This window comes from Psittacula echo, assembly GCF_963264785.1.
Source record: "Psittacula echo genome assembly, chromosome: Z".
Lineage (NCBI taxonomy): Eukaryota > Metazoa > Chordata > Aves > Psittaciformes > Psittacidae > Psittacula > Psittacula echo.
Genome location: NC_137742.1, coordinates 26,042,157 through 26,069,386, shown reverse-complemented (window position 1 = coordinate 26,069,386; position 27,230 = coordinate 26,042,157). Strand labels below are relative to the sequence as shown.

The 27,230-nt window shown below is 37.1% G+C and overlaps 1 protein-coding gene across 1 annotated transcript in view; it reads right to left on the bottom strand.

Moving 5' to 3' along the window:
- The window catches only part of DMGDH (dimethylglycine dehydrogenase), a gene marked incomplete at both ends in the record, with an annotated part of 42,459 nt that overhangs the window by 5,439 nt on the left and 9,790 nt on the right, over nucleotides 1-27,230 (bottom strand). The window contains 11 exons of the mRNA XM_080638174.1: nucleotides 5,111-5,170; nucleotides 6,244-6,401; nucleotides 7,284-7,501; nucleotides 8,980-9,110; nucleotides 11,643-11,808; nucleotides 12,673-12,826; nucleotides 12,989-13,158; nucleotides 17,793-17,991; nucleotides 19,160-19,408; nucleotides 25,934-26,138; nucleotides 26,587-26,751. Of these exons, the coding sequence (XP_080494300.1) occupies nucleotides 5,111-5,170; nucleotides 6,244-6,401; nucleotides 7,284-7,501; nucleotides 8,980-9,110; nucleotides 11,643-11,808; nucleotides 12,673-12,826; nucleotides 12,989-13,158; nucleotides 17,793-17,991; nucleotides 19,160-19,408; nucleotides 25,934-26,138; nucleotides 26,587-26,751 (1,875 nt within the window). The remainder of the gene's footprint in view (nucleotides 1-5,110; nucleotides 5,171-6,243; nucleotides 6,402-7,283; nucleotides 7,502-8,979; nucleotides 9,111-11,642; nucleotides 11,809-12,672; nucleotides 12,827-12,988; nucleotides 13,159-17,792; nucleotides 17,992-19,159; nucleotides 19,409-25,933; nucleotides 26,139-26,586; nucleotides 26,752-27,230) is intronic.

Genomic DNA, 27,230 nt, shown 5'->3' with positions numbered 1-27,230 from the left:
TGGTAACTGAAGATCGTTTTCCTCTGCAGGTAGCAAATATTTGACAAGTTAATTTTTCTGTAGCAAGACAAAGCTACAGTTACCACCACACAAAACAGTTTTCTGAGGGAGGTGTGGCCAGTCAGTATGTATGGCACCTGTGTCAAGGTGGCTTTCACTCGATCTGCCTAAGCCCTTCTTTTATGCAAACAGCTGGCTCTAAAAAAAATTGATATTTTTACAAACAACTGATAAATTACTGATTATTTTGGTTCATCATTCCTAGCTTAGTGGGTACTTACTGCTTTGTATGGTTCAAGAAACACACTGGGAGTGACATAGGTGTGCATTTTATACAGGTAACAAAATAATTGCAGATTCTTTCCTATGTGTTTCATAATCTGTGTAAATTTACAGAATAAATCCTCTGGTTTATGACCCCCTGGACATCAAATAAAGTAACCATACAATACAGTTCCACTCCAAAATTTTAGTTTGAGTGGGGACAGGATGTATTTGGAAAAGTACACTGAATAAATATGTTATAGGCATAATAAATGGGAATTGAAAGAAAGAGGGGGGAAAGTTCCCTTACTCCCTCTCAAATACCTAGTACCTTTCCATTGCTCCATCTTTACTCAGATCCCTCTGCTTTCCCTCAGGATCCTTATCCCTTCTTCAGTGAAATTCGCACTCTTTCTTCTTCCGCCTCCCTTTCTTATGTGGAGTAGAGCTGGCACAAAGCACATTATACACAACAGATTATGGAGTGCGGTCAGAGACCACTACTGTAGTTATTCCTTTCAGAACAGGAGAGATGTATATTGGAGAAGTGAAGAAAGGCACACAGCAGCAATAAGGGGGAGTCACAGAACCTCTCAAAGTTCAGCTTGTCCAGCATCAAGTTGGAGCACTGCTCCAGCCAGACCCAAACAGCAGGTGCAGCCATTCCACCTTCTAAGCCTGCCCTACATACTCTATACTAGATTTTAGATGTGAGAAGATTAAAATGAATCATTTTCTATTGTTCCGCAAACACAGCTCCTATTTTGAAGTCAGTGATTTTTTTCAAGAGGAAAAATAAATTTTTTAAATTTTATTTTATTTTATTATTTAAAACCCCAAAACATTAAAAAAACCTGCAAATAATTTAGAAGTGGCAAACATATCCAAATGGCTACAAGTGGTTGTTTTTCTGGTTGTGTCCTTCTCATTCATTGCCTTCATGTTTCTGAAAGCATAGAGTGCTACCAGATCAGAACAGTAGCATATACATGGAATGATGATACAAAAGACTACCTATGCTGCAAAGCTGCAGAGACCCAGAGCCAGCATCTAAATCTTTTCTGCTGTTTTCTGTACCCTCTCTCTTCACCTTGTGCTGGGAGGTGTTTGTGGCCAGAGCCCCAGAGCCCATGACAGGACTGATAATTTTGTTAGCACTCCCTTTTTGGAGGGCATGCTCTCTGCAGTTCTGCCAGTTCTAACATTTTTGTTAGAAAAATGTTTATTGTTTTGTGCTTTAATAAATTGAGATGTACCATCTTAGATCATGAGCTGGACTGACACAACTGTGAGGCAGTTCTGGCAGAGTGGCCAGGAGAGAAACAAATGACTCAAAAGAGGAGGACATGAAACTGTAAGCTTAAACCTGCTACCAAAGGAATAAAAAGATAGAAGCACAGCCTTAGAATAACTCAACTTAGCTTCATATGAAATAACAGTTTATGTACAGTTATGTTGGAGGTTAGGGGGTTAGGTCAATACTCAAGGACCACGTCTTGTCATTCACCCATCTCAGTAAAGCTGCTGGATATGACACAACTTCTAGCCATAATGAATAACAAAGCAATTAAATGCTCATGTGTCTAATAGCTGCAATAGTGAAAACCACCAAATGTCAAAGTGAGAAAGAGGGGTAGGACTTGCAGTCTAAGAGGCATTTTTTGACATCGAAATTCAGGCAGTCACTGAGTAGCACCAGTGAAGATGAGACACAAATAGTACCAAGCAGACAGGTAAAGGAGGAGGAAACAAATGAGAAAAATTTGTTTTGTTTTGCTTTGTTTTGTTTTAAAAAAAGGCTGGTAGAGTACTGAGAAATGCTGGGCATGGCAAAATCTGAAAAGAAGCTTGGAATGGAAAACAGAGAATCAGCCCTTTGTTGCAGGGCTGCAACAAAGAAACACTGCCCTTGATAATGGTATTTCCTTCTAGTGGAAACAAACAGTAAATCTTATGTGAGCACTCAGATCCCGGCCTGGAAGAGTGCAGTAGACCAGAGTCCCAGACGATTTCTATTGCGGCACTCTCTTCCCGAATCGCAGTGAGCTGGTGCTGCAGAGGGAGTGACCAGGAGATGGCAGTCTTGGATATAGCAAAACCAGTCAGAAACGTAACGAACGTTTAACTTCGGACTGCAGCAGCTGAACGCTCTTGGTTAAGTTCTGGCACTATTGGATTCATACGGACCTTTTGAAAGAGTTTATTTCTGTGAGCTACTCAGATTGACATAGAGGTTTTTCAGTCTAATATCAAGTTTTATTGGGACTTCTGGTCCATTATGGTCAGGAGAAAAATAGGCTGGTTTAAAAATAATGAATTAGCTAAAAATAACTAAGCACTTCAGAAGACCAAAAAGAAACACAGCAGAAGGTTTCAAAGATGCAGTCAGCTTCTGAAACAAGGAAATATTTTTTCTATACATCCATAATGAACATAATAATTTATAAGTTTAAAGTATAGCAAGAAAACCTTTTCTCATGTAAGGATGGTGAATTACTAGAACAAACTGCCCAGGGAGACTGTGGGATCTTCAAGAGTGAGAGGTCTTCATGATTCCACACATGAAATTTTGATCTATATGGCAAGGTAAACACAGATGTAGTTGATTATGCCATAGAACAAAGGTCTGGAGTAAATTAACATCTGGTGAGTGCTTACCTTTTCCTATGATAATATTTAAAAAATCCATTGGTTTTAAACCAGGGTTTTGAAAAATAAAAAGCATTCAGAGGTGTTGTAATATATCTTTGACTCGAGCCTGAGAAAATGCAAATATGCAGCAGAACTGAAACAATATTCAGAGAGGCAGAGCAAAATGAATTGCAAATTTTTTTCTCCTTTAAAGATATTCTGTGAATTTCCTGCCACAAAAACCATTAGAACTCTATCGAATATTTATTAAAAGAGTGCTTATTAATGAGATGAGGCTTTCTAACAACTTACCTAACTTCCTAAATGTAATTGAACAACAAAAGAACAACAGTTATTAAAAAAAGACTCACCCCTAAGCCAGGAAGATTTTGTTGGTATTATGAAGACATTGTGTTCTCTAAACTAGAAATTAACTCTGTTAGTTTCCCTCAAGTTTGGTTTAATCACAACCCATCCTGCTCATCTGTGCAAAGAAGCAACTAATGCCAACATTAGAGAAAAAAGAAGTATCAAACAGAGTCTAAAGGAAACCAGCTAGAACAATACCCTCTCTTCAGCCTTACTGATAAAATGAAAGTTGCCACAGAAATCTTGAGAAAAAAGGTTTATTTATTGTCATGCTATATGGACCAGGGAGTGGAAGGAGGGTGGGGGGTGTCAACTTAAGATTTTAAGAGTTTTTCCTTTTACTCAGGACAAAAAAATTACTAGTGCATATATACCTGAAGATAATGCATACCTAAACTTTGTAAACACAGAGAAATATCAGTATTTTATTGGGAATTTACGTATCTTCCTATTTATTCCCCACATATTTAAATGTTCTGTTGTGGAAATAAAGTACTTTTTTATTTTATTACTTTTAATGGCATTTGGTCATTCATTCACTTTAATTTCTTTAGAAACCGTTCAAGTTTTCTATGACATACCACTCGAGATTAACTTATGCTGAAGTCTTTTTGCTTGTTTTGTGAGCTATTTGAGCTGCTTGTTGCACAGTAAGAAGACTTTGATAATTGATTGAACAGTACATTTTCGTTTTAATTTACACAGGAATCAGCACTTTCCCCAGTTGGGGGCGCATGGTTAAAGGAATAATCCTTTTCATAAACTCAACAAATTAAGATGTTAAAAAAAAAAACCAACCCAACCCAAACCAAACCAAAACAAAAGTTTCCTGTAGTTTTTATCTCATTTGTCTTTTATGGGTGAAGTTTCCTTAACAATAGGAACCGATGATAGCAGAATATTTGCTTATCTTCATTCACAGGGGTCTGTGAGGAATACTGAGTTCCATGCCATGCCAAACACACCAAAACCAGAGGTGTGGAATTGGGACTCATAACCCCAAACTGCCAAAAAGCAGAGTAAATAATCTCACATTGCACTTCATGCTACAGTGTTTAGATTGCTTCCAATATCTGAGTAAGCTCAGGTACCTCTGCAGTGTAAACATACAGTCACAATTGCCCTCATTTGTGTTGATAAATAAACATAGATTATTTCCTTTTTCACATCAGTTCAGTAAAACTGGCAAATGTTTTAGGCTTAGATCCTGCATCTACACTGGAGAGTCACTCCATGCCCATTCATCTACAATATGAGTATCTGCTCCAGAGAGCTGTTTCAACCCCGCATTTCAACCCTGCAGAGAACTTTGCAGAGCAATGCAGGAAAAAGTGCTTCATGCACGTTAGTACTTTCCTACATTCTGCATGGGCATCTTGGCAAGATTTCTCTGCTTATGGCTGCTTTTCTGCTTACATTAATAAAAAAACCAAAACAAAACAAAACAAAACAACCAAACCCAAAAAACAAAAAGCCAACAAAACAAACTCCTTTAACAAGAACAAGCAGAGAAAACATTTTCACAATATGAATAGGCTTGTTCAGCTTATATACAGACACTGCATGTTTATAAAACACATGACTCCAATTTCTCTATGAAAATAAATCAGAGTGATTTTTCACATAGACAACACTTAGTATTTCCAACTTCCTGATCTAATGTATAATTCTGTTAGCAAGAAACATGGGAAAATACAAAATATTTTTTTTAAATCAAATTGGTATTTATAAAGTACTTATAATTTTCTAAACCTATTTTATTTTACAGATAATGAGTTTTTTCTTTTCTAACACTTAGAGAAATAAACTTGGACATAATAGAACACATTGAAAATAAATTACATACCTTGTTTAGCTTTACAAAGTATTCCAGTCCAGCTTCCAAGGGATTAGTGTCACAGTTCATCTGTTGAAAAGGATAAATTCACCGTCTGTACATGATGGCCCATCATAGCTTTTGGGTTGGGGGCTTCATTTGTCCATTCTATGCATTGTTTTATTTACTCCTGTGTCACTGTCTTCCATGTTGCATCTGTGCAACTGCATTTTAATACACTGAATGCTTCCAGTATGTGATTTAAACAGAATATCTACTACTATGCCTAATATGAAGTATAGATATGTAAATCATTCATCTAAGTTTCAATATGCAAAGTAAATACACATTTCAGTGAGAAGCAGGATTTTCATCAAAGCAGAATGGAACCTGTAGAAGACTGAATAAGTGAAGTACACACATAAAATGCAAACCAGTGCAATATCTTAGCTGGAGAGGAAAATAAAACACAAAGCCAATTTTATTCACCACATTTCCATTAAAAGTAAGGTGAATGAGGTTTTTGGTAGCATTTGAAGCAAGAATGAAAGTAATTATCACCGGGAAAATGAAAGAAAAAAAAAACGAAAAACACCCACCGTTTCATCTTCTTGAGTTCTTTCGTTTCCAAAAGCATTAAGAAAAATTTCAGGTAAGTGGAAATTACACTGATTTTCCTCAAATTTTCTAACCTCCCTGAACAGCTCTTTATTGTGAGTGAGAAGATTTGGCAGACATAAGCTAGTGGCAACTGAAAAAGTTCCAAATACATTATGAAGCAAGAATAATTGGCCTCTCCTGACATAGTTATTACAGAAATAAAACATTTTCAGAATCTACTAGCCAAACCTTTGATTTCAAAACCTAGAGCACAGCAAAACTCTCAGAATTTTGTTACACACAAGAGGGGAAAACATCAGTGAATCAAAATAAATGTCTCTTTGCCAGCAGTGCAATGGAGTATACTGATTATTTCTGTTTAGAAATTACACTGTCCAGAATTATAGTGGCTTTTCCTGCTCAAGGTAAAATTTATTTTCATGCTAAACTGAGACTCTGGAATAAAAACTGTTTGTGCTAACTCTAACTAAAAGCAGTATAATCATAATGAAATAAATAAATAAATAACCAGAAAGACTAATAAAGAAGTTACATTTCCTGACCTCTGCTCCCCAGGCTCGGAAACCCTTTTCCAGTCTCAAAGCATTCAGAGCGTATGTTCCGAAGTTGTCAATGCCCTCTTTTTGGCCAGCTTCCATGATTGCATTGTAAAGAGCTATAGAATCTTCTTTTCTATGATAAAGCTCCCAGCCCAATTCACCTGTTATACAAACAAGATAAATGCTTTCAGCAGCTCAACAATGAAGCAATCCTAATAAATAGAATCCTATCTTTGTAACTGTTAATTCACATTTTAGGGTCAATTCTGATATTATATAGCAGCCTAATTCCCTGAAGGAACCACCAGAGTCTTTATGCCCTAGATCTTAAGCAGTGGTGCTATTGTTCTAATTTAAACCGTCAACCAAAATCAGGGTGCAAGGTGGAATCAGAAAAAACAGTGAGAAAAGGTCATGTAATGAAGTTACAATGAGAGGGGATGCTTAAGGGCATTATAAACAGATGATGACTTGGCAAGTGAACAGCAAATGTAACTGAGTACAAATAAGCATAAAATGAATGCATTATATTATATTCAATACAATAGAGAATATGAATTACAAGGAATTCAGCTGCTTCAGAATGTTCTGAATTCAGTCTATAGCAGTAGAGATGGACATAAAAAGAAATAAAAATACAAAGTAACCAAGAAAAACAAATATTCAGCACTACAGCATTACATTTGCAAGGGATGTGACAAACACTAATATAAGGTACTCCAAAAACAATTCTTGACGTTGGTTTTGCAGCAAATACCACAGAGGTTATCAAAACTGGCCTTTTGTTCTGTAAAATAAATATTTGCACTATAGGGCATTCTAGAGAGAAAGGTCTTGGAAAACTCAGCACAGACCCTTGACCATGCCACATTTGAAAATCAGTGTACTTGTGTGTAAGTGTTTTTCCTCACACATTAATATATAAAATGTAATGAACCTATTTCTTAGGAATACATGATGAGATTAATTTTCAACATAATTTTCATTACACTTATTTTATTAATTGTCTGTTTGCTTAAGAGTCTGTTTCCTCTATTGCTTACCTGTGTACGATATCCTGATGGCAGTAACAGCAATATCAGAAAGTTTCAGATGTTTAGACTGGAGAAACTTAAATGAACCATCACTTAGATCCTCATCTGTCAACTTCTGGAGGACCTGTCTTGCATAGGGACCCGCTACACCAAGTACTCCCATCTCATCTGTCACGTTTTCTATTTCAACTTTGTATCTACCTCTCATTACATTCTCTTCTATCCATCTGCAGATAAAACATAATATTGATGTTAAATTCTGTATGAAAAATAACTGATTTAGACAAAATATAAAAAGGAATTATGTTTTGTTGGTATTCATGTTCCCAGCAGCTCCCAGACCCACACTTTCTGAAAACAAATGGAATTATGTGTCATATGCATCACTGATGTTAAACTGTTTTCTGGTGAGGTACTGGTATATAAACACAGGCATCCTGGATACAGACAGGAAACATGATAATTTAAATGGGTGGAACAGTGTTTTCAAGATAAGAGAAAGAAGTGATCTCATAGGACTGAACACAGATCTGCCTTTGGATCCAGAATGTGTTAATAAAAAGTCAAGATACAAAAACAGCAAGCAAGAAACACAGCAAACGTAAGTTTCCAACTAAATTCCCTATGTCAATAGAAATGTACAACCAGGTATGTTTCTTCCTGAGTACAGTATTTAAAGTACTAGCAGGAAGTTCTGTCTTGATTTAAGCAAAAACATGAGCTGTGTATTATCTTTCAGGAAGATCACAAAATAAACAAAATGCATATATTTAAAAATCTTATGAAGTAGTGTTAATGAACTATGATGTACACTAACACTTTGTTAAGCAGTGTTAAAAGATAGCAGGCACATGGGAGGACCAAATGGGACTGTAGAAATTCTCTAGTGCATTTAGTAAATGCCTTTGTTTCCTGAATGTGCCAACAGTCCTACTTATTCTTATGAGAAAGTTATGAAAGAGTACATTATTCATTGTGTATCAGGATAGCAAATTTCAGTCTTTTATATGTTGATTCATTCTGAATAACTGATTTGTCAGCAATCTCTAGTCAGAAAAATTCGGTTGGAACTAGATGATCTTAAGGTCCTTTCCAACCCTAACTATTCTATGATTCTATGTAAGTACAGCTGCTAATTGCACTAGATGTGTTGCTTCCAGTGCTCATCTATGAAAGGCATTTTAATGAACTCATCCTGCAACTGCTTTTGCTTCTTTTCTTTCTGTTATTTTGCTTTGTTACCCCAGAGCTCAAAGCAGAAGACATTATCACAGTACCAGGATGTCTGCACTAGCAATCTGTATTGGCCAGGTCAGTGTCTCTGAGGTCATCCATGTTTAAAGCCAATTTTCTTTTTTTGCGTAAAAGAAAACATTAGAAAGGAACAACCATGCTGTGTTCCATCATACAATGTCAAACACAAACAGGTTCAAGAACAAAACAAGAGCTACCTCCATCAATATTACATAATTATCAGTAAATTCTCCCTCTTTTTACATCAGCAACAATCCGATATGCAACTGGTTATGCTTCAGGATTCAAGTCAACCAAGTTTCTAGGAAATCAAAATCAATAAGTAAGTAGAATTCTCAGGAACTTAGTAAAGGTTGTTGAATAATAATAAAATATTTGGCACCTAATAAAAAAGTTTCTGCATTAATGTGACTATATAGCACTGTACTTACTGTAGTAAAAATAAACTAACCTCAGGTCATGGAGTTCTGACCCTGAGCCAGTTACAAGCATAAATTCTCCAGGATACAGTTGAGAGACTGTTAGCTCAGCATAAACTTTTCCTCTTGGTGTTAACATATGGCTTATATTTGTGGAACCCACCTACAGGATAAATTTTGCAAATATTAAGAATGCAAAATAAAACTTTTGAATTCTTAAACATTACGAAATGTATGGAAATGTATCTTCACTTGAAAAAAACCCAAATTTTTTATGGTTTTTCTGCTATGCCATGAAAGGGTTGGACAGATGCACAACTGGCCAAGCTTAAGCTTTACAACGGAAATGACATATTTTTATTTATAGAAAAAAAAAAAGAAAATTTTGAAATAACGTAAGTCAAGACCTTTATAAATATTTGTTAATTATGTATTAGACAAGGCATTCTTAAGCTACATTTGATTTAAGACTGCATTTTCAACATGAATTCAATAAATTTTACTTTGTTCCCTGATCATCCGAATAAAAAATTTGTGTGTTATTGACAAAAATATTCTTTTTCAATCATGTAAATAAAGCTTTAAGATACCAGAAGGATAAAACAAACCTTGCTCCATGCTTTAAAGAATGAAATGTTAAGTTGGCTTATACTTTTGTGGCCCTGATTTATGTACACTTTCTTATTTTATGTAGTTGCTGACTATGAATCTACATCTCCATACATTCGTATCAGGTTCTGTGTTACAAACATGATTTCTAGAGGCAAAATTTCAAATAAAAGGCACTTAGCTGTGACCATAAAACATATACATGTTCATACAGGTATCATCCATGGCAACAGAAACATGAATGTGCCATAGACCTTGTGCTGTCTGGTTCTAGAGGCAGAATTTAATTCTTATTTCATTCTGCTTTCATAAGAACCTTGTCAGTCACTCAGTCAGAGCCCAGATAATGAACGGAAAAAGGAAAACTATTGCAGATATTAACATTCTTTTGCAAGATCATATTACGTTAGTATAGTTACTGGCATACTACAGGCACAGAGTTGAATTTTCAGGATCTAGTGCTAGTCACACTCAACTTGCTTGTGATACAAGTATTTCTCAGTAACTTCACTGAATTTTTGTATGATGTAGATGAGCATGAATGGCACCAAAAATCAGACAGCTTAAATAACCAATTTTCGTGAATGCTGGATTTTTTATTGGACTCATAAACTGTTCATTTCACTTTGCCACCTAGCTTTCTTTTTCCCCTTAGTAACACTGATTTAACTCTACTGAAAGCACTCACTTTGTTCTCATAATTTCCTGTTCAATCTTGCTTTCCCTTTATCACATAAGAATATCCACCATTACCCATGCCCACTGATGACACTCTTACCCTGCCTCTACTCCAAGCTAGAAAGAAAATAAACTTCCAATCTATATTACTATCACAAAAGTAGTACAGTGAAAAGATGACTACATAGCAATTCAGGTTCTTCTTTTCCCTAAACCTATAGGATACCAGTCTTGCGTACAGCCTTCCCATTCAGTTGGCTCTGACCTCTGAGAAGTTACCTACCTTCATAACTATGGTCTTAGTGTACTTACTGTTTACCTATGCTTCCTCCCTCTGGTGTCTGAAGCAGCTAAAACCATCACCTACAGCAAACACTTTGTGAAATTCTGTGCTGAAATGAGCAAAAGCAGGAAGATAAAGGGTACCCCAAAGGGTAGTACCCTTTGGAATACCAAAGGGTAGTACGGAGCACCACCATAAACTGAGGACCAAGAGTAAGAAATCTGGAGCAGTTTGTCACAGTATGCCATTTTTTAAAAACATGATCATATTTTGATGATCTGTGAGCAGCCACAGTTGTGGAAAAAGGACAGGGTGAACTGAAAGCTGAATATCCTGAATGTTTGGAACCTTGCCTGCTCCAGGCAGCCAGGTGTAAAACAGAGTCAGTATGAGCGGGTGGAAAACAAGCATGGGTCACATTTGGAAAAACAAAACAAAACAAAACAAAACCAAAAACCCACAACAAAACTGTTCTCTTGGGCATCCAGGAAGAGTACAACATCCAGCTATGGTCAGGGAAAAGCACCCTGTACTGCTCTGCTCTGCTGCCTTAAGCTGCCACATAACAGCACAGTTTCAGGCAGGCAGCTACCAAGCTATTCTACTATTTGCTATTATAAACGAATTCCAGGGGAGATTCACCTGAACTTCCTTAGATAAGGATTTAGAATACAGAAGGTTTTGTCCAAACATAAGGAAGTACTTTTGTACTGTAAAGGTGACTTAAGCAGAGCAACAGGTTGACCCGAGAGCTGTTGGAGTCTCCATCCATGGAGATACTCAAAAGTCGTCTGGACATAGCCCTAGGCAAAGAGCTCCAGGTGACCTGCTTGAACAGAGGGCCAGACAAGATGACCTTCAGAGGTCCTGTACAACACCAAGCATTCTATGATTCAGTGGTCTGTGCCAAAAGGTACTTCTACTTGGGGCTGCTCTAGCATAAACCCTACTGCTCATGCTCTTAACTGAGTGAAATACATCTCCTCACATAGCTATTTCTCCAAAGAATCCGAGCGTTCATTATCTGAAAGATACGGCAACAATATTGTGCTTCATTTTCAAGACAGACAAGCAGATCTTGTTTGTCTAAATCCTATATTAAAACAGTTGTTACTGTCCATTTACCTTTGGAACAACATTTGCAAACAGATGATCCAGCAGCTTAACAGAATCTGTGCCTTTTACTTTAAACTTGCCAAATGGTGACAGGTCAATCACACCAACATTTCCCATAACCTGTTTATACTCACGACCCACAGGGTCAAACCAATTTGTGCGTCGGAAACTGGGTCTGAAACAGAGCATTTAGATACATAAAACATAATTTGAAAATTCTGTGTTTTTTTCAACAAAAGGTAGTTTCCAGCTTCTTTGGTTTAATAATCATCCAAAAGAGATAGACTTTTCTAACTGTAGGCAGCTTACCCAATATTTTCCTTGGTCTAACATAGCTTAATTATTAAAATCTTTTAACAATAGGGAAAGATATGGGTTGATATTTTATCAACTGTTTTGTACAATAAACTGTCAGCTGTTCAGATGTTAGAAGTAGTGGTCTGTCATGTGTCAATTTACAGCATACTTTGTTGGTGAATCATTTATTTGAGTTTAAGGTGTCAGAGGCTTTATTTCTGAACAGCAAGTGTGTCTCTTTATTCCTTTACGAGCCTCATTTAGATTGGGACTCAAGTATCCCTGTGGAAAACACTTATCTGCTGGATGTTCCCTGATGCAAGAAGGTAACTAGGTGGGCAGGCACAGAGGGGGAAAGAGATTAAAAAAACCCTTAAGAGGATTGGGCATCTCTTTTCCTGAGAATTACATAGAAAGGAATGAGCTTTTTCATGAAAACATTATACTGTGCTGCTGATCAAATAATAGCAAAGGGTGAAAAATATAAATTTATAATGAACTTACTGTTTTCTATCCTGTTCTTTAAGCTGGGCTGCTCCCTGATATCCTAATCTTAGCACAGTAACAGGATACCTCAATATGTGTTTTGAAATGTCTGCATTATCAGAATTAAATGGATTCTATGGAAAAAACTAAGAATGGAATATCTACCTAATTGATACATTTAGCTGAAATTAATGATAAATGTATGTTTCTCATTAATTTTATCTCGAGGGGGGAGAGAAATTAATCTTTCATTTACTTGTATCCAGTCTCATCTCCAGGTTTGTAGAACCAATGAGGCTGCTCCCATCCTGCATGAAAGCCCATTGAACATTTTGACTTCAGCAAATCATACAGCCCACTGGTTCTCTCTGTTGGTCTTCCAGCAAATCTTTCTTCTTTAGGGTAACCAACTAGAGGGGAAAAACATCCAACAAAACCCAAACTAAAAAACCATGGCATACTAAGATTCTCACCAAGACAGAATGCATGTATATAGACAGAGAAATCTAGAGGCAGGCTTTGTTGGAATCCATTTTCAGGATATAAATGTATTTTAAAAAATACCTTCTTACCAATGTTATTAAAACCATAAGATTCTCTTGCTTTGGCTGCTGTGTATTCTGTGGTGGTCCATTTTCCATAGCGGTTGGGATCTAATTCTATAAGGTCAAATGGAGGTTCCCCATCCAGGATCCAGTCACTGAGGTATTTTCCTATGCCACCAGCATGTATAATGCCATACCTTGAAAACAGGAAAAAGTCCTGCAGTGCCAAATCTTTTATGTTGTTTTGTTTTTTTTTTTTAAATCAGCACTAACATATACGACTAATACACCCCCTAAAGTATTTTAAGTTTTTCCATGTTTTGTTGTTGCTTTTGTTGTTCTGTTTTGTCTTGTTTTGCAATATTCCATACTTTATTGACAGATACTTGCCCCACTGCCAGCAGCAGAATGCCATTGCTAATATACAGATGTTGCCATGCTTGACATTACTGCAAGCTCTTTCATTACCTAAAGTCCAGAATTTTACAATCTTTTCCATGGACATTACAACTCTTTAACAATTAATACTAAAGACAGTTCACAGACTTCTGTTATCTATTAAATACACTGTCTACTCATAGAATACCTCTTCTTTTTCAAACAGGTTTGGTTAAAATAGACTCAGATTTGAAAAACAGACTGAGACATTCTAGCAGCTACAGTGATTATTTACATTATAGTGACCAGAGCAACAGCAGCAAAAGTCAGGAGACACTACCAGAAAGCTTTAAAGAAGCTGAAATACCAGCAGTACTTTTTATATTGTTCCACAGAAAACCCGATCATGTAGAGGAACTGGGCATAAAACTAAAAGGTGTGTTTGCAGTGGTGCCAGAGTTTGAGAACTGCTTTTCTTCATCTTGATTTACTTTCTCTGTTCTCCACTACAACTACAAAAAGAACTGGTTTCAGAAAGCTTCTGCTAACAGAATAGGCAAATAGCCATTTTTCTACTTGTTTGTAGCAAAAGCTTGTCTTGTTTCTACATAATGTGTGTGTGAAGGATCAGGCTATGGAGCTCTCTAGTTAAAAACTTACATTAAAGGAACACCACCAGTCAGAAAGGTAAATGCTCAGAAGTTATAAAGTGATAAATTTTAGGTTTCCTTGGTTAAATATTTTGTACGTTTTCTAGCTTTTGAAATGTGTGACATCTTGACATCCATAGGGAAAAGCTGTGTGTGAAATGTGCTTCTGTGAGGCACCTGAACTAGACAACTGTGGACAAGGAACTGTGCTGTGCAGCAATATATGTATGTGGCTACTTGTCTCCATATAACCAAACAGTACTGGGTAATGCTAAATCACAGCATCTCAGATTTGACACCAAAACATTTCATGACAAATAATTCTTAATATCTCTGCGACTTAGTTTGCCATATCTAAAAAAAAAAAAAAAAAAAAAAAAAAAGTGTCAAAATAGCTTTCTGTCTAGGGAAAATACGAAAATAAATTCCTAGCTATATGTGAAATGCTCCAATAAGCACAACAGAAAAACCTCTGAAGAAATAATAAGTCTGCCCAAATCAAGCCTAGATTAGCATGCAGCAATGAAATCACATCGCTCACACTGAATAGCGAAGCTGAAACAAACTTGAATTGCTGCTCAGCAACTTTGCATTCTGAATTCTATGTCCTCAATTAAACACACAAGGATCTTACGGAAAAAGACCAACCCCTTATGTAATCATTCCATTATAATGCATATGCATAAGAAGATTGAATTCAGATTACACAGACAACTTAGTTCTGCCACTTGTAGAATGCCTGACCTCATAATATTCGTGAGATTACTTTGATATAGTGGGGGTTAATCTGCTATTTATTTATTTATTTCAATTAAACAGAAATATCAAACTGCTGAGTGCACGAAGTAATTCTTCCAAATACTCCTCTAGGCTGTTCAGCATAAATCTTCAGTCTCTCAGTACAAGCTTCTATCACCACAGCTGATACAGTAAGGATGAGTGCTTGAAAACTGCCACTCTGCAAGTGCTACAGAAGAATTAGTCTTTGCTGGTGTTACTGTAATTAGGCAACTCTTAATTGTTCATGGGTATAAGTTCTACAACCATGGCTATGATGCCTTCAAGAAAGCTTCAGAAGAAGTTTTAGCCAGTTTAAGCCTCCCTGCAACATTCATTACAGCCAAAACCCCAGGTGAACAAAACCCAGAGACTACTGCATGACTGTGGATGGTGAGAGGCCAAATAGAATGATATTTTTTTTAGCTTCAGTTGAAGACTGCTGAGTTGATGGCAGGGTAACCACGGGGACAAGACATGCCGGGAGGCTGCCCTGAAATGTGGAGTTGCTATTACAGGTACAGCATGCATCTGAGTTGAGTGGTCTCCTGCACTCTGCAGAGCTTTGCAGCACTGACTGCACAAACAGCTGCTTTCAGTGCTACTAGCTGGGCATGCATTATGTGAGATTTTAACTTACACAGGGTGCCCAGCTCCCTCATTACCTTGGATAATGGCGAGCTGATTGTATTAATATAATTGACTGTAGTTCTGCTACACAAGAATGAAACACATGCTGTGCAGGGATATGATATTACAAGTACCTGTAAAAAGCAGTACAGTTTAGGCATGTCAGCCTTCATACAAGGATTTAGAGAAAATTCCTTTAATAAACACAAACTGCCCTTGTTTTATTTCTCTCCTTCTAATCCCTGCCAGATTATCTTCTTCATTGTCCCTGTCCTATTCTTGCGTTTTACTTATGAGTCCTTGTTTCTCACTGATTTTTGACTCATTCCATTCCTTTTGTGTAGGAAATCAGAGTCCCTGCACACTGTGGTCCTTTTTCTAGTGACTTTGTCCCAGGTTTTGTAATTTTTCTAATCTATTTCTGTAGGAAAACTCCTGTTCAGTCTCTGGCTGTAGACACTACTGTACACAGAATGCAGAAATCTTAGTGCAAGATTTAGTGAGTCCCTATTGTTTATAAACTGTAACATTTACAAAGGCTTGTGAATGGGACTCATGGATAGATTTTGTGAAGAATGGCAGAAAGGCATATCTTTGGGAAGAAGGTCACTTCTGTCAAATGTTAAATTCATTCTAAATAAATGGTGTGATTAGAGCTTTACAAAAGAAAGACTTCATCCCAAAAACATTAATGCAGCAAAAAAACATACCTTCCAATAATCTTGTTCTTTGGAATGATTACACTGCTTTGACTACACTTTTCTGAATAAACTTCTAGCCTGCTCATGTTAGTGTTTTCAAAGCTATAAGTAACTGAAAATGGGAAGCATTAAACAATCTTAATAATAAGCTCTGCTAAACATACCTAGTAACTTCTTTGCCTAGCAAAAATGCCTAGCAAGCTGCTGATTTTAGATAATAAGAATCCTCTAAACTAACAGCACTAAGTCCTCTGTCACAATGTCTCTGCTAGTTGACTATGAGATAACGATTTGCTAATGCACACAAAAAATTACAACACTGGTAGAAACACTGCAGTGACCCAGAAGCATGGAACAGAGAGTCAAAAGTCCCTGAAAAGCAGACAAAGCAATCCAATGACAGCAACTCAATTGTAACCTGCGTCTAAACATTTAGAGATTAATCTAATTCCTGAAATAAGTAATTTAAAGAAACTTAGATATATAAAACTAGTCTTCAGTTTTTCCTGTATAGAACTTTGATTCTACTCCAATTGACACCAACGAAGGAAAACAGCCTTCGAAGTCTGGCAGCAGAGTAATGAACTTAAACAGTCTTTTTGGCGAACAAGGACTAGGCAAACCACTTTTGTAACTATAAGTTCTGCAAATGTTACTAAAAGATAACAAATTTATTTGTTTATTTTTTTAATCCAGGCAGGAAAGGTGAATACCTTTCACAACGAATCATTGCAAAATTACTAAACCTCTGTATTTTGAGGGCCTCAGAAAGCACATTGGTGATACTGCCTTATCTAATGATCTGAGGGTTTGTTTGGTTTGGATTGAAAGAAAACTGGAAAAAGCTGAGCTGGATTTTGAACAGCAAATTAGGCAATTGGAAAAACAACGTAAAAAGAATGTGTTCAATAACATGTGCCTGGAACTGTATTCAGTTCATTCTATCCATCTTGAATCAACGGTCAATGTTAAACAGTTAAGGAGAAGTCAGGAAGGATTTTACCACTGACTTCAATACAGCCAGACTACATAAGATGTAAAATACATTCAAATAAAATATCATAATAGGAAGAAGAATTACATCGGTAAAACACTCACTCCTTTTGTCACACTGCCCTCTTCATTTTCTTTCCTTCAACACCCAGCAACCTCCAACAGTCAGAACCATTACTGTGTTCATATCTCTAGAGCAGTCAGTTGCCCAGTATGCTGGCAATGCCTGCTGCTCAGTACACCTTTAACGCTTCACCTGAAAGTTAACACTTTATATGAAAAGTTCTCCCTGTACCACTCATTCTTGCCCAGCTTCAGTGACACCAGTTTCTGCATACGCCAAACAACTGTTTAATACAGTGTAATCTAAACAACACATAAAATGAACCGTGCATTGTAAAACCCAGCACATTTATGACTTTAACTTGCTGCACAGACAGTCACAAGTACTACCCATTTCTTTCTGCACGTGTCACAGATATTTGCTTCCAGAATAAAAGGAGGAAACAAATCCAAAAATTAGTGAGAGTTAAGAAGAAGTAGGAGAGAAGGATGAGATTCTGTTATGTGTGTAGTGGTAATTAAGACTATTTCCAGTACATTTTACATAAAATATGTGCAAACTCATAAAAACGTGAAAAGCTTGAGCAGACTCCCATTTTTAACAGTATGACAGACACAAGATGTCATGAATTTACTCACCCAAAGCCAATAGCTACCCAGTAATTTTTGACACCCTGATGTGGTCCCACCATAGGAAGAATGTCTGGAGAATAGGTGATAGGACCCGCAATTGTGTTTACAATGTCTGCTTTTTTCAGAACAGGGACCATTTCCATAGCAGCTTCAATGTGCTCCATTATTCTGTCTAAATCAGACTCAAAAAGCTCTTTTCCAAAACCTGCACAAATATTTGTCTTTTATTATACACTTCATTACCGGAAAATACTTACATTTTAAATACAGTTATGCAATCTATATATATGAAAGTTAAATGGAATTCATCAGTGAGTATGTTTAAGCCCTTGCTATCCAACTTAAGAAAAATAGTGTCTATAAATCCTTAGTTACTTGTAGGATCCAGTTTATTGTCACTGCAGTTATACTGTCTTTTATACATATTTGTTTAACACTAAGGTCATGCAGATTCAGCAACGAAGTAGAGAGAAAGTAGTAAAACACAAAAATTTCCTTCTATATTAATAAGAGCCACTTTTTTTTTTCAATATGCCAACAGTTTTGGGAGGGAAAGAGAGATATTATCTGTGTCAGCTTACGATTTCTATGGTGTTTAGTGAATTTGAGGATATATTTCACCCTCGAGTGTGGGCTGTAAGAATTATTGAACACTACTCTATAGAGGGACTTAACGCTATTGGAAACAATAAGTTCGGGAAGCTGTGACAGTGCAATCCAAAGCCCGACAGTGCAATCCAAAGCCCAACAGTGCTGATTGCTTTTAATTAGGAAACACGTAGTGGTTTTCTTTAAACAGCAACACTATTGACTTAATATAACTTTCTGTCTAGAAGTGAATGGAATGCTGGAGCCTAAATGTAACACAGCAATATGAACATAGAAATTTTTTGTACAAAAAATCTATACAAATATATAGCTCTCTTGCACTTACATAGAAGTACAGCATTTAAGACATTCCTTTGCTATACCTGTGTTCCTATTTGACAACCACATCAGGGGAACAGCAAAAATCCAGAGCCCTTGTCAGTATACTGGGGAGAACTGTACCTTTGTACAACTGTTCTGTTGCAAAAGGCTATATAACACAGATTTGATGACTGCATCTAATCACAACATACATGCACGTGTCAGAGAATAGGGTAAAACTATGTTGTAGAAGTGCATTTTGTGCTTTCTGATGTTACATTTTTATTTTTATTCACCCTTAACATTAGAGTTACAACTGTTCTTTGAAAAAATGTTTCTGCGTTACAGTCATGCATAGCAAATATGCTCTATTTGCCATCACATAAGGCAGCAGGCTGGGATTTATACACATTAAAATGTGTGTTAGTGTTTACCAAGTTTAAAGATTTAATATTCTTAATTACCTGGTGGGACTCCATTTGTTACCCATGAGTCCTGCATCTTCATCTTCTCCTCACTTTCATACGGACCAAATAAAAGACCATCCCTTTCTTGCCGCAGATAATATGATCCTTCTAAGTCACGAATCACAGGCAATTCCATTTTTAGGGCTTTCACTTCAGGGATAGTTGATGTCACAACATACTGATGATGAACAGGTACAAGAGGGTGCTGCAGGCCAATCATTTTGCCTATATCACGGGCCCAGAAGCCTAGAGAAGACAAAAATCAAAATAGAAATATTCAAACACTAATTTCAGTGAATGGAAAATAACAGTAAAACACTTGCAGGGAGTGCTGAGCTTTATGCAATGTGACAAAGAATTATTTTTCCATATTTTAAATCTTCAAATTATTTTTTTACATTATAAAGCATAATCTTCCTTCCATAATTCTATGTCCTTTTTCGTAATTATACTACCATATGTTATTCTACTTTACAGATATTTAAAAAAATGAATAAATCAGTAAAATATAAATTAGGCTTCTAAAACTTCAGATGATAATTTAATTAACAGTCTCACAAATCTCATGGTTTATTTCAGTAAAGTATGTCTGCAGTGCAGTCCTAGCAAAGCCGGAAACACTTAAAAACTGGAGTAAGTTAGCTCATATCACAGGTGTTAACCTAGTGTCTTACCATCAACCACATGATATGCTTCCCCGGGAGAGTAGTTAAGTCCTAACACAGTCCAAAGCAGTACTTTAAGCCAGCTAACCTCAAGAATTTAAGTTTCTCTCCTCTTTTACATTCATCATGTGACTCGTATTAATTACATCTCTCACACAGCAATTAACTCATTATGATGTTTGTATTGGTGAGTTGTCAGCGTGCTCTCCCATAGTTGTCAATTAAAAATTTCAATACAGACTGTGACCAGAAAATGCAAGCAACAATTTCCCTGCCCCTGAAGCCTGCTCAAGGTCCTTCACGTATACTACTAGACAAAGTTAAAGAAGATCCAAATCTTCTCTGTTATGGTTAAGCTATTAAGACACATTCACTTAATGAGATACCTGTGTCAAAGTCAAGGAATGGAAGACACTCAGCTGCCAAATTTGTTAGTTTTGGCTCTGCATCATGGCTCACATCTGTAGTGGGGTTCGAACATAAAGACCTGGGAATCAGATGGATACATTGACTAGGATGGCAGCTGCTCTAAAGAGCTTGTAAATACCTCCTGACTCCTTGGATCAGGAAGCAGAGATGTCAGAAGTGGGAATGGGGGAAGAATCCAATGCAGCAGGAGTTTCGGTGGAATCTGAAGGTGAGGACTGGGAGAAGGCAAAATGGAAGAGCAGGAAAAGGTAGCAGGATCTTCCAAATAAAAGGCTATGTGCTGTATGGTACCCAGGAAATGAAGGCAGGCCAGCCTGGTTCCTGTGTAACCAGCTGACTCCGACTGTTTGTGAAAAAATAGGTCCACCAAGTTTTGCTACCTAACACAGCTGCCCCTTTCTCCTGGGATTTACACTCATGTAGTCCAGTTTCATTTACAACTTTTGGTCCTTTTTGGTGCTTACTTGTCTTAACCAAATGCTTCCAGCCTCTCTCTTCAATTCTATACTCTTCAAGATCTGGTCAAAATTTAGCTCTCAGGGCCCTGAGGGTACTAGGAGGCATTATAGAATCATAGAATACCAGGCTGGAAGAGCCCTCAAGGATCACCAACCTTTCTTTGTAAAAATAAAGTCTAGATGTTAGTGGCCAGGATCATTAGTGATCCTGAACAGACTCACATGGGACTTCCACCCATAGCCCCAGGAGCCTCATTTCAGGTCAGCTCAGGGCCGTCAGAACCTGTCTGAGCTGGTTTGATCATACGTGTGCCTGTTTACAGCTCTGTCACAATCATGCTTGTGCCTGGCCATGGACCACATTGATCCAGACCCTGATCCATGGACTGCTTCCCAGTTTGACCTCAGCCCAGTCTCATCTCTATGCACACGGGCAGTGTCTGACCTCGGTTACCACCACCAGAGCTGTTCCTGACCTGTGGATCAACCTTCTGGCTTGATCTCAGCTGGGCTTTCTCACTATGGATCTGACTGTGCCTCATTCTTACAGGCTTGTCTGGTGGTTTGGACTGTTGGCTGACCCCAGCCGCTGGTGCTGGGCCTGCCCTGCTCCCTCCCTTGTGTCCTGAAGGACAGAGCCCTTGCTGGCTCGGTCCCTGCCCTGCCAGCCTTGTTACTGTGCTTGGCTCACTGTCCTGCAGGGAGCAGCTGGCCCACGCTGCTTCCTGACATTAACTTGGGAATACATCCTCTCATCTCTGGCATGGCCTAAAGCCAGGGCAATTAGAAGAGCTGAGTTGGGCTGTGCTGGCCTTGTTGCATTCCCCCGCATCAGGAGGGCTGTCAGTCTCTTATTTAATGTAATAAACCAGCCTCAGGGCCTAACACACACAGTTTTTAAAAACGTGCATTTCTGAGAAAAGCGTTTTCTGTATTGACTCACTTGACAATTGCTGACACCCAGCTAAAGCAGGGGAGCAGGAAATCCAGGATCATGATAAAGAGACCTGGTCAATTAAATGCCCTTTGCACAAGAAATACCAAAACCAAAACTGTTCTGCACTTCTCAAACGTAAGGCTTTTGCTTCTTAATGACATTATCCCACTTGGAGAAGACTCACTGGCAGAACACTTACTAAGTCAGTTAAATTGGCTCAGGGAAGATCATGCCATACTCATTTATATGAGTAATCCAAAACTTCCTTTAAGGCTAATGAAACCTGACCTATGCCCCCTTATACAAAACCCAACCAAACAAAAAAATCCCGAACCAAACCAAAGCAAACCCCAAAAATACCAAAAAACCCAACCAACCAACAAAAAACAAACAAAAGATTCTAATAAAGTTGTATTTCCAGCACATCTGCAAGGGCTTCCTCCATGACATATGACAAATACAAATGTGGATTACTTAAATCTAAATTAGCTAACAATCTTTATGGAATTTCTTTTAATTTGAGTATTTCCATGTCACCAACAAAAAAAATTATTTTAAGGTAAGGTCAGCTAATGATCCATGGAGGAGAAGGAAAGGTGAATAGCAGAAAATTGGGTCTTTGAAGTGTAAATTTTTCTTTTTCAAAATGATATTAAATTTGTTAGCCATCAAGTTTGCAGAAGTACATTACAAACATACGTGATTTTAAATCGCTTTTGAGTTACAGGCAAATTGCTTAGGCTTGCTCAAAAGCAAATCTTAAATATTGTACTGCTAAAAAAAAAAAATCACACTTACGATAAGTGCTTATTTAATTGCTTAAAATAACAACAGCTGACATTTACTAAATTAAAAATATTACAATTTCTGTGCTTAAACTTTTTGAACCACGTGCAAAGCTATTACAAGCACAAAAATGGTAAAGGAAGAACATGTTCTCTGAGACAAAATTCTAATTGGAAGCAGATGTCAAGCTCTATATTACACATAGTAGAGATATACAAAGGCATAAATTATATCCTAGGACACTTCTGACGATTAAATTGTAGGGACTGCAAACATCTGATGCTGAAATATTTAGTAGCGGTATTAACATATCTGCTGGACTATGTAATCTGTCACTTGTTTTTAAAAAAATCTTCCATCATTATGCATATATAAATGGTTGTATATACTGTGTGTGCGTATCTGCAAACGTGTGCTTATATACACACACATACTGTATATGTAAACTAAATTCACTATTTTTGTAGACTTTAATCAAACATTCCATTATAAATAGGCTGCAAATCACTGCTGCAGGCTCTATACCAGTTAGATCCTGTCAGAGATTATTTATTAAGCATCTGCTTTCTTCCAAAATGGAAATCTCACATAAGGAACAGCTAAAGATTGGTTGAAACTAGTTTGTTCCAGTTCCACAGCAGATGTCAGTTGGGGGATGAGGGAGAGAGGGAATATAGAAAGCCTTCTGAGCCTCTGCTCATATTACAACATGAGCTTATAATATGAGCTCTGAATGATACCAGTCATGACCTGTAGTGGAATGAGGCAAGGCTGAGAAGAATGAACGTTAGCTGAGAGAACATTTAAAAGAGATATGTGTTACACAGTATTGATTTCACATCCTTAGCCAGAATGTTAGGCAATATGTGTTTCAAATGCTCATTTTGGCTGAACAGTTAACTACACAAGAGAATTAACTAAATCTATTGTTGGCCAAATAGCTTACTATATAATAAAAGAAACATGAAAATTTCACAAGGGTGCATTCTAATTTTTGCAAATAAACTCCGAAAAGCATTTACTAGAAAACTCTGCCTAATGCCAACTTCATATATAAGCCAAAGAAAGAGAACTACACTACAAAAATATTAGGAAATTACTAAATCTGTGATGATACTTCATCCATATGATGCAGAGCAAATAGTGAGGAATGAGTGCCTAGAAGTTCGTGGCCTATATAGGAAGTCTGATTGCCGAAAGACCTGCCTTCCCATTCCGTAATCTTGGATCACTCTAGACCAATATACCCATACTATGTAACAAATTACATAAAGATGGTATTAGTAAGACAGCCTGTGATTTTGTAACTGAATGATGTCCCATAATTCATGCCTGAAAGCCATGAACTGACAGTCAAAGTCAATCAAATATTAATGCCTCTAACTTTCTAAGTGCTTGACTTTGCAGTCTAAATAAAATTCTTTTAAACTGGCTTCTGTGTTTGTGTGGTTGTTTGCTTTCTAAAAAGCATACTGAGCTCTTCTAGCTCTCTTTCTCTCCAAAATGTCAGTATGTGGTACCCATAACCATGCTTACAACCTCAAGGTGAACTTTTTTCAGACCCCTGCTATTTTAGCTAGGCATATAGCAATAGCAGGTGATTGCTTACATATGGGAGGTATATGATGAGAAAGCACACTTTGCAATGGGTTTCCGAGATAGTCTTTACTGAAAGCTTGGAATGATCTAATGCAGGGCTGTCTACATCCCAGACACTGAAAGAAAAGTCACCCAGTAATGCCCGTCTTCTCAGTTAGCCCTTTTATCTTACTCCCACCAAATTCCTCACTGTCCCAATCTTTTCTCTTCCACATCCCTGCTTGCCCTGTACCTGCTCTTATTTTCCACTGTCTAAAGCTCTGCTCTTCTTACTCCAGTCCTTACATTCTTCTTCAGCTATTTTGTCTCCATGTGCGAGTCAGCGGTCCTCACTTGTGAAACCCTGTTCCACCTGCCTTCTCTTCCAATCTGCTCTAGTCTACCTCTTCCTTGCTATTCTGCCAGTCATTCAGGCTCAGACTGCTCAGGCAGCCTCACTTTTCCAGTCCCAGATTCACACACAACCGTTCTTCAAGTATTCTTCCTAATCTTTTTGTCTGAAAACCTCCAGCTGCAGTTCCCTTAATGAAACATTTTCAGATCCCTTTTCGCTATCACTCTCCATGGTCCCCACTATTGCCATTCCCAGAGTCCTCTGCAGTTTGAGCTTCCTTATTCAGCAAGTTCTCTAGCATACTAACTTCCAGTGCTTCCAACCACCCCCAGGAACCTTTCCCAAGCACTTTATTCTCCCAGTTCAACTCACTCATAATTTCTATTCTCAGGCAAGAATCCCTGCCTCACTCAACTTCTTCATTTTATCTGCTTTGCACTAGAAATAGATGTTTTTTTCTTGTCCACTGCACAGATGTAGAAAGGAATTATAAAGATATATCCTTGCTCTCAGTTCACTTGTCCAATCTGAGAAAGAAGCCCTCTTAAGTCATCATAGCTTCCTACTGAAACCTGATTATTCACTGAGATTGGAAATATGAAAGACTCATGCCCTAAAAATGCAGATATGATTCAGTTTGAGACAGACCGTCTGCAAAAATTTCATCCAAATGGTAACTACTCAGAATGTTTTCAAACAATTGAAAGCAGAAAGTCTTACACTAGGAATTAAAGGGTAGGAGGCACCGACAGTTTTACCAATAATATATTTTTCTATAACTTGTATAAAGCAGCATAAAAATAAATGAAGTTTGGATTTAATACAGGTCTTTAGACCTATCGACTTGTTTAAGGAAACAAACACAAATTCAAAGACTCTGGCCCAAAAGCTATTTGAAGCAGAAATATTGGTTTGGCTTCTTTAACACAATGAAGAATAAGAATTGCATATGTAAATACAAGCTCCTTTGAGTTAGGAAATTTTTATTACATGAAAAAATGTATTGTTAAGCCAAGCATACATTTAAAATACTACTCAAGGGGCAACAAAACTCTAATGTTTCAAGAATATGTGGACAGAGTTAAATCTCAGAGAAAGATAATACTAAAATAGACAGGGTTATCTTACTTGCTGCAAATCCTCAACTTCTTTGAAGAAACAGTGAAGACTTTTCTATTTCATTTGTACATCCCATCTCCTTTCCTAAGTAGCTTTCATAGAGGACAATGTGCATAGGCAGTAGCCTCTTTTCTACACAACCTATACCAGATCAAAAAAAGGTCCCTTCTGCTATAAAAATCTAACAAGACAATCTGACTAGAAGCTGCTGGAGACAAATGAGAAAGAAATCTTTTTAATGCCCAGTCAAGGACAATTAACATAAGAGCTAAATTTTCACAAGACTGTAAAGTAATATGTGCAAAGTATATTTTACCACAAACCAAGTGAATGTTCAGAAACATATATTGCTTATTCCTGTAATCCACACAATTCAGTACAGATGCTCTGTGTCAGCTAGTTTATAAATCTGAAGAGTATACAAATGTTTATGTTAAATCCTACCTGCAGTATTCACAACTCTTTTTGCTCGAATTATTCCAAGTGGAGTTTCAACTTCCCATGTTCCATCTGATCGGGAGTTTAGGTTGGTCACTTGGACAGGATAATTTATTTGGGCACCATATCTTCTGGCTCCTGCAGCCAAGGCCATAGTGAGAGAATAGGGATCAATATGACCATCTCCAGGGTTATACAAGCCAGCTAAAACCTAAGTGGAGGCAAAATCCCACAAAATGAAAGAAATTAAAACTTATTAAAATGAACGAATTTTTTAAAACAACTTTCTTTTTTGAGTGCAGTAAACCTTAAGGAGTCAAATCAACGCAAATTTTCAAAACATATAATAACATCAGCGCTACAGCTATCCAACTTAACAATGGTCTAAGGAAGTTGCTTGGTTCTTCCATGCGATCAAAGGTTGCAATATTTTAATATTATAATATTATATATTACAATTAATAGTATGCACACCGGCATATAGTATGTACTAAAATGCATGTGAGTCTGATTTTAGCTTATAATGCATCTTTTTTTTCACTGAAAACCAAGAATTTCTTGTACAATTTGTATAAAGGAAACAGACTTTCTGGCTTGCCAACTGAAGACCAATATTTAATTGCAACAGAAGTCATTTCCCATAAAATTGGGTTCTTTACCATATCCATGTTCAATAAGGGAAATAGTTCTTGTACTTTCTCAGGTGTGATTAAGTACTGCTCTGTTGGGTGCCAACCAGCACGAGTCATTTGGTATTTGAATTCATCCACTCTAGTAGGAGTTGAAGCAATTCTGATGCTGCCAGGTTGATGAAACCCCACAGCCTAAAACAAAGAGCAAAAGCTAATTACTGAAAGAACCTTTACTTACCTCCATAAATGCATGCTCTTACGCTATGGGAAGACTAGGGACTAGGATTTTTTCACTAACATCACTGAAAAGAAGTTAAAGAAAGTTAAGTCACCTTGAAGGAACAGGACTTAGATACAGAATCCTAGAGAAAGTAATAAAAAAATTATCAAATTAACTTCCTGAGTAAATACTTACTATCTTCAAAACAGTCATAAAAATCTTTTATTGAATGGCATGATGCTATTATTTTTATTAAGATTTGAATAATATTTGAATAGATGTAATCATACACTTTCAAAAGTAGAATCAGATAGATTTCAAAAATAAATACATAATTGATTATGTTAAAGTCTATCACCTGCATGATTTTCTATTGAGATGCTGCAGAATATATTTAACTGACTAAGCACCTTTATTAACACAATGAATAACCACCTGCCTTTTTTTGTCT